Source organism: Spironucleus salmonicida, chromosome 5 (genome assembly GCF_000497125.1).
Source record: "Spironucleus salmonicida strain ATCC 50377 chromosome 5, whole genome shotgun sequence".
Classification (NCBI taxonomy): domain Eukaryota; phylum Fornicata; order Diplomonadida; family Hexamitidae; genus Spironucleus; species Spironucleus salmonicida.
Window position 1 is genome coordinate 1408105 of NC_090600.1, and position 12122 is coordinate 1420226.

The window sequence follows — 12122 nt, forward strand, 5'->3', positions numbered from 1 at the left end:
AAAGAGAGGATATATACATATAATGATAATATATAAAAAGTTTAAAAATTTAATATTAATATTCACTACTAAGAGTGATATTATTAGTTATTGTATTCTTTGCTAGTGCACTGCTCTGCTACAATCTCTTTTTAGGCAGTTTATATTTCTTCTTATACTATATCTGCAAGTTATTTAATTTTATCATTTTCATTATCATTTTACTTTAAAACTTTTTTGAACTACTCGTTCCTATTATTAAACTTTGCATACATATTAAGAACTCCACGTTCCATTACATCACTTATTTCGCCAGCAATTTTTCGACTCAACCACTTCATTTTTTCTAATGCATTTCTTACTGTCTCTATACTTCTGACCTCAAAATCATCAAGCGACTATTTTGCATCTGCAGGATTTTTTTATTAATTTTTACTAGTGAGTGCTTTCGCGTATTATTACTTCAACTGGTCATGCATTTTTACCCCTGGTCTAACGAGATCAGCTAAGAACTTTCTCTAAGTTTCTGCCTCATGAGCTTGAGACTTTATCTGCTTTGCTATAATTTCAAACTATTATTACAGTGGCTATAATAGTTATGTGTAGTGTGGTAAAGGGAATTTTTTCAGTTCGTATGGTGGTTCTTTATGATTTATCTCTGATTTACTAAAAGAGCAAGAAAATGTGTGCAGGTGATTACTACATTCTTCTAAATATTCTATCTGATCAGTAACAATCTTTTTAGACATCCAAAACTCATGCATAAGTGTATCAAGATCTGTCATTTTGATTTAATAATGTATAAAATAGGAAAAGGTTATTATACTTTTACTTATCTTAAATATATGATATTAAAGATTGCATGTAAACATTTAATAATATATTTTATTTATAATTATTAATTTTTGGTCTTAGATAACGCTAAGTAATTTGTTTAGTGTATTAGTTTTCTTCTAGTATTTATTATTGTAGTATATGTATTTATATCTGCGTTTCCTCTGCAATTAATAAATATTTTTATGAACTTAAGAAAATATACTACAACGACAATAAAATTAAATATTAGATTCTTATGTACAATAATATTAAAAGATTAAAATATCATAAATAATCCACTGATGTCGCAATAATATATAATATTGTATATATTTTTAAATCTTAAATGGGTGGCTCTTAATCAAATAATAAAAGTAATTATGGTAACCCTATACCAGATAAGTACAAGACCTTCTAGGAGTTAGAATAAGCACTAAGAAACGCCGGCATCGAGTCCCTGCAGTGTGCTTTTTTCTTTGATTTTTCAAAGTCTAATACATGGACGGGGCAAAATACATACTAAGGAAGATCACTGCACGATACAACGTTTTCTAACCCTTATATTCATGCAATGGATGTTATGGCGCCTCTTATTCCTCGTTTTGACGATGACGGTATAATCCCAGCATTCAGATTCGGCTGCATGGATACAAAGGATAAAATTGTTACTCCATTACTTTTCCCTTAGGTTTAAGATCCTCATTTCTCTGGAATTGATGCTCTAAAGCAAGCATATATTTAGATATGTTAATCGGTAGTGATGTCTGGTCCAACCACATTTGCTCCTTCAGTCGAGCAGGCAATATAAATTTCTGCTGCTTACAAGCACTAATAGCAACTTTTTGTTATCCTTATGACGGATGGTGATGTCTCTGATCTAGAGAGAGATAAGCAAGCTTTTATTTAGGCTTCAAATTACCCTATTTCATTTTGCGCACTAGGCTTCGGAGATGGTCCATTTACTAAAATGTAATTTTTTGATGACATGAAAGGTCGCAAATTCGATAACTTCTAGTTTGTTAATTTTACTAAAATAGAATGTGAAAGCCGGCGCACGGAAAATCCAGAGTTAGTACTTGCAACGGCCATGATGTAAGAATTACCAGACTAGTTCAAATAAATGAAAGCACTTGGTGCTTTGAAAAATAATAATTTATAGTGATATTATATTTTTACTTATTATGCGGATAAAATGAATTTTATAAAATTTGCAGAGAATTATCCTCTACGGTAGGAATCAGATGTGCAGAGAATGCAAGTGTATACATCAGGATTTAGTAATTCAGAAGTCAGGGAAACATTACTGCAGCGGTCCTTAGTTACTCCTAAAATTTAGAGAGTCACATTTTCACGGTTATATTCTTAATAGTAAAGAAAATAATAAGATTAAGGTTAAAAAGAGGATTAATTATAAATTGATGATCTATTGATTTCAAAATAAGTCTAATTTCGACCAAAGTCATCTGGAAAGAGTTCACTCAAAATATAAAATATAATACAAAGTTAAAAGATTTATAATTCACCTGATAAATCAATGAATAAAATGACTAAAAATATAACACTGGACACAGAAGTGGTATAACACACAATCAAACGTTCTAGAGTATTAGATTAACAATACTTAGAGAAGATTAGGCCATTTGATTTAATTAGAGAAAAACCATAAAATAAGTAGCCAAAGAGAGTACCTATATAAAGTCTTAAGTTATACTAAGATAAAATAAAAAACGACCATAAAATTTTTTCAACCAAATCTTTAATAAGTTCCTAAGCGAGTATAAGACCCGTTTAATAATCATAGTAACCGCGAAAAACTTTATGTAATAGTGTGGATTTCTTATTTTAAGATGTTATTAAACAGAAAAATGAAATTTTATAACGCTTTACTCCTGTTATTAATGCAAATTAGAATTATAATACTATTTTATAACATTGGAATTTCATAAATGGTAAATTACCAGAAAAAATAGAATTTGCATAACTAGTTAAGGTAACATTGGATTGAATTCATTCTAAAGGTGCCCAAGGAGGAAACATTTGTCCTAATCGTATCTCATCGATACTTCTGTTTATTGATACCCAATATTATTCTTCGATATTGCTACAAATATTTTCAAATATTTTCATAACTATATCAGTTTTATTTTTAGAAAGCATGGTTGAAACTGCAGTAAAACTGGTTAAAAACATATGTGAATTTTATTAAATAATTCTCAGCAAATTTTAAGAAGTTTATTTAAATCTAGATTCAAATCTTGCAGGTCCTAATAAATGTATAATGAATGGAGTTAATCGTATGTCGCATGCGTCAGGAATTGGCAAATCTTTTGCATGATAAAAAATAGCTTCAAAATCTATATTATGAATAGTTTAAGTTACTGGGTCGAACAAAATATTATTATTATGTCTATCACCAATTCCTAAAAGAAAACAAATAACACTCCAACATGCGATTGAATCTATAGTTTTGTAATTGTTATCTTATTACTAACCAACACTGCCAGAATCAAATAATGAAAATCTAATTTGTGATAATGTTAGTTATTTTTACATTTATTCTTTTAAATATACTTCACTGTGCTATGGAAAAGGCTAACGATATTAAATTTTTGGATAAGTATTAATAAGTGATTATATAGATTATAGTTTTTATAAAACTTCGACTAAGGAAAATTTATTATTTCCAGCACAATAAACTTATCCTACGTAATATATTTTAAATCTAAAGCTTGAAAAACTCATAAACTAGTTTAAATTATCTAAGTATTCCATAAGACAATTATCTGTTCCGGTAAAATCATCTGGTTTTAATATCAATTATTCCTCAGTAAAATTTAGTTACACATTAAATAGTACTGGTTTTGCTTTAGAATTATAGGTTTTTTAGTATTAAAATGATTTGATATAAAATTGTTCTAATAATATTTCATAGTCATCTATATTTGTATTATTTTAACTAACTATAATTTATTTAGAACAGTTTAAGAATTTAAATGAACTAAAGCATATCTTTTTGTGTAATAAATGTTTTCTTTGTTCCATTTTATCGCGTATTTAAATTAGTTCTTCGATAAATGAACTATAATTTACCGAATACTAAATATATTTGCTTACAATATCCGTGTACCCTTTACTTTACTGAAAAGATTTAAGAATTTTGAATATTACTTGCGCTACCAAATCATTAGTGGTAAACTTTTTCTAAGTTTTGCTTACAAAATAAATCCCTACTTATCTTAAAAATAAGTCAAAATGTGCATAGTGCCATATTGAATTTTTAATTATAACTTCTAATAAACCCTCACAATTAGTTAAGGCTTTAGATGTGAGCTGTTAATAGCCATTAAAAATATACACAAATTATTCTAAAATTTAATATGGAGATAATTAGTTAATAAAATCTATTATTAAAGTTTGGTTAGCTAAATATTAGCTTAAAAACGTCGTCTATGTACCTTATTCTTATAATGTTAAGTAATCTCTTATTGATTATTATAGCTCTTATTATTAATTATTTTGTTATGTAAAAGATTATTATAATTAACATCCTTCGATCCATATTATAAAAAATATTTTATAATATTATGTTATTAACGAATTTTTCTCATTAAATATTTATAATATTATATGATGAGTTCTTAATATAATTTCTAACTACAAAAGTTTGCTATTTTCTTATTTTTATGCCTGTGTTTTTAATTTAATGTAGATAGGTATTATTTTGTTTAGTAAAAATATTTACGACTAGTTATCTTAAATAAGATCGTATAAATTGTTAAATATAGTTTACAATGATTCATCGTTTAAAATTGAAAATTCAGATGAATCATCTAAATTTTATAAAAAGATTGATTAAATACCTTATTATTTTAAAATTCCTTAACTTTACTGTGGCTATGACATAAGTATTCTGTTTAAATTCAGTTAGGATTGAAAATGTTAATTTTGCAACTTACTTAATGAAATTTTATTCGTATAATAAACTTTCAATAAATGGGCATATTCTTTTTTACCTAAATTTTTTGATTGAGTTTCTTCTTGAAATCCATATATAACATTTATTCTTTCAAGTTATTTTTCTAAATTAATAGATAATTATTATTTATATGGGTAATATGCTACTAATTATTGTTCCACAAGTACAACTTAAGTATTTCTTTACAATAATTTTATTAGCAAAGATTTAAATCGCTAATCAATAGATAATATGCAGTTGTGTATATGGTTATGATGTAGAATAAAAATAAATTATTCGTAAGCTAATTCATATTATTATCCAAATAAATAAAAATCGATTAAATTAATATAAGATTAATAATTTGCCTAACTATAAGATTATAAATCTTAGTTTATAATAATTCTATCCTCATTACTTACAAAAAGATATTTAATATTTATATTAGCCTACAAAAGAATATTGATATAATATTCAGCATATTCAGAAGTTATAACTGAGCTTTGAATGAACATGTTCTAATTAGACTATCCTCTTAAGTAATATAAAATTTATAAAGAAATTTATGATAATATCTCTGAAAATAAATATTTTTCTCCTTAATCTAAGAATATTTTTTGTAAAGTAAAAACAAGCATTGAAATTGTTAATTATAAATCAACTAAAAAATGAGGTTAGATAAGATCAAAAATAGATGAATATATTTGTCCTTATGTTTTTTATTGTTATGAGGTGATTATCTTTTCTAAGATCAAATAAAAATATTCGGATATATTTTAAGCGTCTATCTTTGTTTTAACCTTTTACATATGATTAGTTTAATAAGTAATTTTTAATCTATGAAATCTTTATAATTAATTAAACAATTCCCCATTAATGATTCTTGTTCTATCGATAATTTATAAATTATTTAAATACTTGCTAATAGTAGACAGACTGACTAAGTTATGGGTTGGAAATTAAATATTTTTCAATAAATACTCTGTAAGAAATGAGAAATATTCTTTGTATGCAACAGTTTTTTATAGCTAAACTTTTTAATTTTAATAAAAATTTAATTGTAGAACATAGTTTCTTTTTGTAGATGCTTCAAATATTATATGATATAAATCATTGACCAATTAGCTTAATTAATTTATATGCTAGAAATTTTATTTTACATCTAATATAATTGATAAAATTTTTAACAAATACTATACACTTACTATTTTATCAACATAAAAATTTTAGGATTAAAATAATATTTACTATAACTAAAACTGATTAAACTTTTAATAGTGGATAAGTTTTAACACTATAAATTATTTGAGTCTCATATCGCTTTAATTCATAGTCAATATAATATTTTGAATATATTATAAATCTATTTCATTGTAAAACTAGGTATCTTTAAAACTTTAATAGATATCTTATTGTTCCAATGATAGATACGGAAAAATTTATTCTTTAAGTATGATTGAAGAAATTAACATAGCTGAATTATCATTTTTATCGTTTTTATTAAGGTATAGTATATGTTGTAAATCATTAGAATAATAAGCATAAATTAATGCCTGTTAAAATAATTAATCAAAATATCTAGAAATTATTGTATTATCTAAATTTTCTAGAAATAGATAATAAAATAATGCTTATTTTAACACTGCTTAAAATACAGGCAAAATTACACATTTTTTCTTGCTATCAATAATCGAATCTTTTAATTAAAACGAAAATATACAAAATTATTAAATTTATTCCTAATCTCCTTATATTAAAATATTCATTAATGTGTTTAACTATAGAATTAGTGAAGTAAGTGTGTTTTCTAATTCTGAGCAAATATAAATATTTTATGGAGTGAATATAAATCCTAAGCTAAAAGGCTATATGTTGTTATAATCTTCAATTACTAAAGAAATTACTTAAATAGCATCTAATATATATAATTATGACAATGATATATCAAATACGTCGAAGTTATAATTATTGGTAAAATAACTCTCATATAATATTAGTGTTTATTAAGATGTTGTTCTTTAAAATCCTACTAAAGATTACTAATAATCTTTATCTTTAATGGAAATAATTAATTATAAAATTTTAAAGGAAATTTGTGGGAATTTTATAATAGGACCGTCAGAAGATTAGATTAGTTTTAGGCAATCTAGAATATAGCTATCAATATAAAAATGAGAAATAGATGAATTTATATTATGTAATAATGATAATCTATCTATAAGTTTTATAGACTTTTATCTTACCCAGATAACTTATTAAATAATACTATTCATATTTACTTTATTCTTATAAATTTTAAAATTAATATTATCTACATTCATAGAATCCTGTACACATTTTAGCTAAAGCAATAACTAATAAATCTAATCATTAACACACACCATATTCTCTAAATTAAGAATATTTAAATTTTAGTAAAGGAAAAGTTCTAGTGTAGTATAATGCTTAGCGCTAAATGTATCTACTCTTTTTAAAAAATTCAAAATAAATTCATACAACAAGTCCTTGTCACAATTAAACCCTGGATGTGATGAAACGAATTTCCACATATATTTGTAGTACTTCGTATTCATTCCAAGTAGATTTTTGAATAGTAAAACGTAAAAACTACCTAGCAAAATCTCTTAGTTAATTTTTACAAAACCTAAAATTTATGTAAAACTAATTTTTCGAAGTTCAAGGTGTTCAATAGAATTTTCTATTTAATTTAATAATTTACCATCTAAAAATTATATCGTATTACTTATACAGAATTCTAAAATATCCTGATGTTATTGTTAAAAATTATTATATGTTTATAAAATTGAAAGAATTTCTAGTGAATTTGATGATTACATCTCAAAGTGTTTAATAAAATTTCTAAATATATCAACAGTCAAAAATTAATAATTTTTGTTTTTGATAATATCATAAACAATATTTTCAGTATCCAATAAAAGGTAATGACAACATTATTTGCCAAAGCCAACTTCAGCTAATGTTGTTAGTATACTAAATAACTCCAAACCTTTGAAATTTAAAATAAATCGATCTAAAAATTATATAATCTAAGCAATAATTTATTATACCGAAAGTTCGTGTGTCACGAAACGAATTAATTATTTAGAACTAATAAGATCCAACTAAAGACAGCAGAGAAAAGCGATGACTCCTAGGGATGATATTTGATGATTTTGAAGAATTACTAGTTTTCTAAAATTATTTTCATTTTAAATAGAAATTAGAATTGATGATGGTGAAAATAGTAAGTGCACATCAGTCATAGCAATAGTCGTTAAATTATTAGGGATTGTAGTAAAGTTTAATTATGACTGAGGAGATGACAAAAAAGTGAGAAGATCCGTCATTTTACTAATGTTAATATATTATAGTCTATATAAATTAAACATTTACATCATTTCATTCTAATACCATGTATTCGTTTATCAACTATTTAACAGCTATTTTGGCTGCTCCCTAAGGCACTAAGTCAATATATTATTATTTAAATTATGCATCAGACTTTCTCCAAAAATCATTCATTTTTTTTAATATTGTTGATTTATTCTTATCATCAAGAACAAATTTGTCCTCTAATAGTTTTCTTATATGAGCTACATAGTAAACTAGCTTTTCAGGCTCTCTTATGAACGATTTATATACTCTTTCCTATTTCTTCTCCTTTTCATAGTCAGGATAGGATTCACGGAAAACTGCTATGTCTAGGTCATATTACTATTTAAGTTTGTGAGCTTCGTTCTCAAAATATTTTTTAGGCTCTTCGTCAAGTTTATTCCATAATTCAGATACTCTAATGCAAAATTCACTTTAAGGTAAATCTATCAATTCAGTTCGCATTTTTGATGAAAATAAAAAATAAGAGTTAGGAGGACGCTTAGGTACTTCTACGAAAGGTTTTTATTCTGCCATTTTAAAATTTGGAATGGAATGTAAGTGTATTTATATATGCAATATATAAAATAGTAAATTATAATATGTAAAATAAACAATCTTTCACTTAATCAAACCCTCTCTCTATCAAGCTATTTTTTGTGTTTTTCGTTCAAAGCCCTCATTTGATCTGCTGCTTATTTCCTGTCTTGCGCAAATTATTGCATTAGTTTTGCCCTTTCATCGTCACTCTACGCGTCAGCTAACTATCTTTTTCTTCCTTATTCAGCGATCTTTTCACTTTACTAAAGTGTTTACATCTCCTTGTTTTAGTTTTACAAAATTTCGGTTTATGATTTCTTTGGACCACTTGATTAACGCTAAACAGCACTTTTCTAGGCGCTTGGAACACTCCGCATTGTCGTCGAGGATTTTAACTACTAACTTCCTGTTCCAGGCCTTTCATTAACGCTGCTAGGTGACTTCTTCTTAAACAGCCTCTCGTATTCTTCTTTTAGCTTCATGGCCTCCATTCTGGTTTTAGCTTAGATTAGTCCTAACGTTTGCGCTTTCTATTAAGCCTCTTTGTCTGAGATTAGCTCCAATCTGCGTTGCATTGCCATGGATTTTTACTCACGCTCGAACTGCTCTTATTGAGCCAAACGAACTGCCCTTTTGGCACGTTTATCGTTTTCGATCAGTTGCTAAGTTTTTCTCAATTTTTCTTGCATCAAAACATCCTCGTGGTAGACAGAATATTTGATTTCTGCATCGTGCTCTTTTTAAAATAAATTTTTACGTTTGGCTTCTTGCTGCTGTTTCAAGAGTGCTGCTGCTTCTTCTATTTTTTACTATCTGATGATATCTTTTTCGTGCAAAATTATCATCTTTTCTTCCATTGTTTTTGCGTAGTATACAGAAGATTACTCCATTTTCTCTTAGAGAGCAATAGATTGGTCTTGCTTCTTCTTAGCGATTTCCTGCTCATTCTAAATTACTTTTTCTTGTATTAACTATTATTTTTCTGCTTGTTGCTGTCTAAATGACTCTATACGTGCGGTAATCGTCATTTCCCGCTCATAAGACCGCTAGTCCTCTTCTTATCGCTTAATTTTCTACTTCTCCTCTTTTTATTAGACACTGGCTAAAAAGTGTTATTATGCTTTCTCTTTACGTTCCTCACGTTACAGTCTTTTTAGCTCATTTTCACGCTGAATATTAATCCTAAAGTCTTCCAAACGTGTTTCAATTATCAACATCTTCTTCTAGCTCTATTTCCTGATTTCTTCTAATTTTAGCTGAAACTATTAATCACGTTGTTATCTTTCTTCTAGGCTTTTCTTCTGCTTCTCAATGCTCATAGTCATAGCTTCTTTTATACGCTTCTATTCTTCTGCCTCTCTTTCTGCGATACGAAGCTAAAGTTCTTCATTTTTTCTGACTCTTTCTTCAGCTTTTTAAGCTTAAAACTCAGCAATAGCTGCAAAACGTTAATTTGCACGTCTAATTTCTTACTCTGCTCGCTCTGAAGCAGCATTAACAGCTGAACTATCCACTCCTAGAGGCTTTGCAAACTCTTATACGTATTTTTCTAGTTATTTTGGTCTTCCCATGATAATATATTCTGATTCTGTTATTCCGTTTGAGTTTAGTTCTGAATATGCTTACTTAGCATTTTATAGATCTTACTAGCGGTCCTATTCGTATTCATTGAAATATAATTCCGCTATTTTCTAATGATGGTGCTTTTAGAGGAAGGCTGAAAATGGAATATGTATTATATCTTCTGGGAATATACCAGCTCTTTTACAGGCTAATAAAGAGCGTGGGGTTGTCGGTGGATTCGTTGTTTTATCTTCATAATTCGATATTGAAATCGACGTTGTGCTTATCATTTGGGCGGAATGGGAGTGTTAGATCATTGAGTTTATAGTATAATAATTGAAAAATTTGTTTTCCATAAATTATATTTTTGTATAATATTATAACAAAATAAAAATAAGATTACATCAAATATCAAACAGATTACTATTATTTAAAATCAGCTTCTAAATCAGATTTCAATTAGAAACCTTTCCTAATAGATATTTGATATTCATTGAATTCATATTAAATAAACTTATCTAATTTTCTATCTTTTGATGTAATTGCTTACTTTGGACAGTTTTGTACACAATTAAAACAACAAATGCAGTTATTTATATACTTTTCATCATTAAATAGTTTATCTTCGTAGCTGAAAGAAACTTTCCCATCAGTAGTCTTAATTATCTACTGTGGGCATATATCGACACAAATGTTACATGATACACATTTATCTTAATTCACTACTAGTGGAGATCTGATCATAGCCAGTTATCTAAATTTTGGTCTCAAATTCAAAATTGCTCTAACTGATTTTAATTTAGCCTTCTAACTCAATGATAAGCCACTAATAGGTGATTTCATGTTAATTTATTTATGAACTTACTACAAAAATAAAGACAGTATTGACTCGTAATTAGGGTTTATGGTTTCGACTTCTTCTTTAGTTTTAGGGTAAGTAAGTTTATAATAATTATTTACATATTTTTAGCTTAAATTTCCATAATATAATGTACTAGATAATCTATCTTAAAAATCTAAAGCTGTAACTCCTGGATCACCGCCATTTGAATTAAGAGTGAATGTGGGTTTCCCTTTAAGAAAATTATCCGGAATATTATTAATAAACTTTTAAACTTATGGTGGAAGTTAATAGCAATCTGTATAAGAAGAAAATACCAGCCCATCACAAGGAGCTAATTACAATTTTTAGTTTTCTTCTAGTTGATTAAGTAGTAAATTTATATCAAATACTTCAAAACTATATGACATATCTAACTATTTAAATTATTAGATCATTTTCTTTACATAATGTTAATTATTACCAGTGCAAGAGCAGCAATATACATTAAATTTCATTTGAGGTATACGATCATATATTTATTAATATATATTATTATTAATATTTTTATAATTCTAGCGTATAAGTAGTTATATTTTCTCCTGATATATTTTAGAGCATTATATTGTTGTTTAATAATTCATTAAATGCATAATAATTCAGATAAATGAGAAATAAAATATATAATTTAATGTTTGACTTCTTAAACTAGGATTAAACTGGCAAAGATATATATTATATATTTAGTTAATAAAGTGATTAAATAATATTTGGGATAGGCATACTGTAGTTAGTGGTCATTCAGTATTAAATAATATATCCATTAGCTCTATGGATTAATTGGCTTAATTATTTCGTATTGAAATTAAGAACACAGTATTTATTGTTAAACTAAATCTTGGTCAAAACAAATGAAAATACTAAATTTATCAAAAATCTAAAGTCTTCTATGATTAATAATTATTTTAATATAAAAATTTATAATGCGAACTAAACTTTTGAGAAATTTAAAATATATAGTAACAATTACTGTGGTAGATTGTTCGAAATCTATTTTAATTTTAGTACTCGGTTGAT

General features: G+C 26.3%; 7 protein-coding genes across 7 annotated transcripts; 2 read left to right on the top strand and 5 right to left on the bottom strand. All coding sequences in view use genetic code 6, as the record gives it.

The window, feature by feature from the left end:
- Positions 1–62: 62 nt before the first annotated feature.
- On the bottom strand, positions 63–764 carry SS50377_25412 (uncharacterized protein; the record flags this gene model as incomplete). Its single annotated transcript, XM_067909244.1, has 1 exon — positions 63–764. One exon carries the CDS (start codon positions 762–764, stop codon positions 63–65), a length of 702 nt encoding a protein of 233 aa, XP_067764065.1.
- Positions 765–1141: 377 nt separating this feature from the next.
- Positions 1142–1957, top strand: SS50377_25413 (Copine I; the record flags this gene model as incomplete). The annotated part of the gene is made up of 1 exon (XM_067909245.1): positions 1142–1957. One exon carries the CDS (start codon positions 1142–1144, stop codon positions 1955–1957), a length of 816 nt encoding a protein of 271 aa, XP_067764066.1.
- Positions 1958–1987: 30 nt separating this feature from the next.
- Positions 1988–2800, top strand: SS50377_25414 (uncharacterized protein; the record flags this gene model as incomplete). The annotated part of the gene is made up of 1 exon (XM_067909246.1): positions 1988–2800. One exon carries the CDS (start codon positions 1988–1990, stop codon positions 2798–2800), a length of 813 nt encoding a protein of 270 aa, XP_067764067.1.
- A 2-nt stretch (positions 2801–2802) lies between these two features.
- On the bottom strand, positions 2803–3348 carry SS50377_25415 (Kinase, PIKK; the record flags this gene model as incomplete). Its single annotated transcript, XM_067909247.1, has 1 exon — positions 2803–3348. The coding sequence occupies one exon, from the start codon at positions 3346–3348 to the stop codon at positions 2803–2805; it is 546 nt and encodes a 181-aa protein (XP_067764068.1).
- A 4801-nt stretch (positions 3349–8149) lies between these two features.
- On the bottom strand, positions 8150–8659 carry SS50377_25416 (HMG (High mobility group) box domain-containing protein; the record flags this gene model as incomplete). Its single annotated transcript, XM_067909248.1, has 1 exon — positions 8150–8659. The coding sequence occupies one exon, from the start codon at positions 8657–8659 to the stop codon at positions 8150–8152; it is 510 nt and encodes a 169-aa protein (XP_067764069.1).
- A 92-nt stretch (positions 8660–8751) lies between these two features.
- SS50377_25417 (uncharacterized protein) lies at positions 8752–10515 on the bottom strand (the record flags this gene model as incomplete). Its single annotated transcript, XM_067909249.1, has 1 exon — positions 8752–10515. The coding sequence occupies one exon, from the start codon at positions 10513–10515 to the stop codon at positions 8752–8754; it is 1764 nt and encodes a 587-aa protein (XP_067764070.1).
- A 121-nt stretch (positions 10516–10636) lies between these two features.
- On the bottom strand, positions 10637–11563 carry SS50377_25418 (4Fe-4S ferredoxin iron-sulfur binding domain protein; the record flags this gene model as incomplete). Its single annotated transcript, XM_067909250.1, has 1 exon — positions 10637–11563. The coding sequence occupies one exon, from the start codon at positions 11561–11563 to the stop codon at positions 10637–10639; it is 927 nt and encodes a 308-aa protein (XP_067764071.1).
- Positions 11564–12122: the final 559 nt, after the last annotated feature.